The 1879-nt window shown below is 44.6% G+C and overlaps 1 protein-coding gene across 1 annotated transcript in view; it reads right to left on the reverse strand.

Annotated features, from left to right (window-relative positions):
- CCDC174 (coiled-coil domain containing 174) overlaps positions 1 to 1298 on the reverse strand; it is a 21055-nt gene extending 19757 nt beyond the window's left edge. Inside the window, exon 1 of the mRNA XM_019645941.1 lies at positions 1190 to 1298. Coding sequence (XP_019501486.1) covers positions 1190 to 1231 — 42 coding nt within the window. The 5' untranslated portion in view covers positions 1232 to 1298. The remainder of the gene's footprint in view (positions 1 to 1189) is intronic.
- Between the last annotated feature and the right edge of the window lie 581 nt (positions 1299 to 1879).

Raw genomic sequence — 1879 nt, forward strand, 5'->3', positions numbered from 1 at the left:
ACAGCAACTTGTCTGTTCCCCTTCCCCTAATTCCCCAGCGCTGTTCCCATCCTCCAATTCCCCAATTAAAAAAAAAAATCTTTAAAAAAAAAAAACACCAAAAAAAAATCTTTCACCTTTTCTTATAAGCTTTCTTAACCACATCAATTTTCTAGCCACATATTTTCCTATTCTACAACTACTTTTGAATTTTAAAAGGAAGATCCTCAGAAAATTATCAATTCCCAGATGGTGTTCCTACTTATGATCATTGCTAATTTAACCTGTTGGGATAGGATAACTTTATTATGTATAGGTTTTGGTTCCTAATCCTCAGAGTTAATAACGAATGCCAATTTTCACTATTAGATAAGGAAAAGGGGCTCAAATATTGGGACACTTAGATGTTTTCCTTTGTACTCCCCTTGCATCTTAATACCCTGCAGGAGATTTAAGATGAAATCAAAGATTAGGCAATTTGCTCTGATGCAATAGAAAAGGCAACAGCTTTGGAGTCAACCAGACTGAGGGAGCCAGTTCTATCACTGAGAATTCTGTATGTAAGCTGGGGAAAGCCACTTCATCTTTCTGAGCCTCAATTTCATCGTCTGTAAAACGGGGATATTACTAGCACCTACCTCCTAAAGCAGTTGGGAGGAGTCAATAAGATAGTGCATCTAAAGTGCTGGCACAAATAAGTACTCCAAACAGATTTTTTTCCTAGAAGTAGTTAACTTTTAAAAAGCCGCTTACATCCTGTCAGACCTTACAACTCCCAGGCACCGCATCCTATGGCTGCCTTAACAACTGTTTAGTTCCTGGCTGGGGACGCTGGGCAATCTTGGATCCTGGGGAATAAGGCACACTCTCTAAAGTTCTGAAAGGACCTTCCTGGTCTCTGGATTGGAGAACCAGGAAGGGAAATGTGTTTGCACAGCAAGCACAGGCCGGCGTTCCTCCCCGACCCGTAAGGGAGACCAGGCTGGCAAGGAGGGCTGGTCGGGTTGTCTCCGAGGAAGGCCAGGAGATTCCTTAAAGGGAAAAGACACGGTTCAGGTGCGTGTCTGAGGAGAGGAGCTCGGTCTGGATTCCTATTTGAGAGAAGGCCAGGTCTGGGACCCCGAATGAAGAAACAAGCTAGGTCGGGATTCTTGTCTGGTGGGGGCGGAGAGAACTCGGAGCCCGTAGTATCATCTATACCCGCACTCACCGAGGAGGCCGTGACATCCAAAGGCTTTTTCTTCCGATCCATGGTCGCGCCAAGGTGTCCCGGCTCGGAGCGAGTACTTCAAGCTTCCCCACAAACCTCAAATGCCTGCTTCCGGCGCAACCGGAAGTATCTGTTAAGATAGCGACGCTAAGTTTGCGACGCTTGCGCCATCTTGAGACGGTCATAATGCAGTGTAAATGTGTCCGCCACCATTTTGAGAAGGTCATGGGTGACCAGGATTGACGCTAACTGCTGAGGCCATTTTGAAGAGGGCAGGTAAAAAATGGCTAGTGTTGGTGCCATCTTTAGAAGGTCCATTATGGTTTCCAGCGCGATAGACGCCATCTTGAGTGGGACAGAGTGGGTGTGTACTATGGCGCCATCTTGGGGAGGGCGGAAAGAACATAATGAAAAGAAAGATGAAGTGGAAGTGGAAAGAACTAAGTAATCATTTGAGGACCTGCTGTATGCCCGACACTGTCTGGTAATTTTCACACGTTGATTTATTTAATTCTCACAAGAGTCATATGAGATAAGGGTTATTATATTAATCTTTGTAGAAATAATAATAATAACAGCTAACATTAATGTGCTTGCTCTGTGCCACTTCACATATTTCACCGTGTGAGAATATAAACCCCAGAAGCCAACTGCCTGTGTTGGAATTGCTCCTTCACCACTTATTGGCTA

Source organism: Hipposideros armiger, unplaced genomic scaffold, assembly GCF_001890085.2.
Source record: "Hipposideros armiger isolate ML-2016 unplaced genomic scaffold, ASM189008v1 scaffold_96, whole genome shotgun sequence".
In the NCBI taxonomy this organism is placed as follows: Eukaryota; Metazoa; Chordata; class Mammalia; order Chiroptera; family Hipposideridae; genus Hipposideros; species Hipposideros armiger.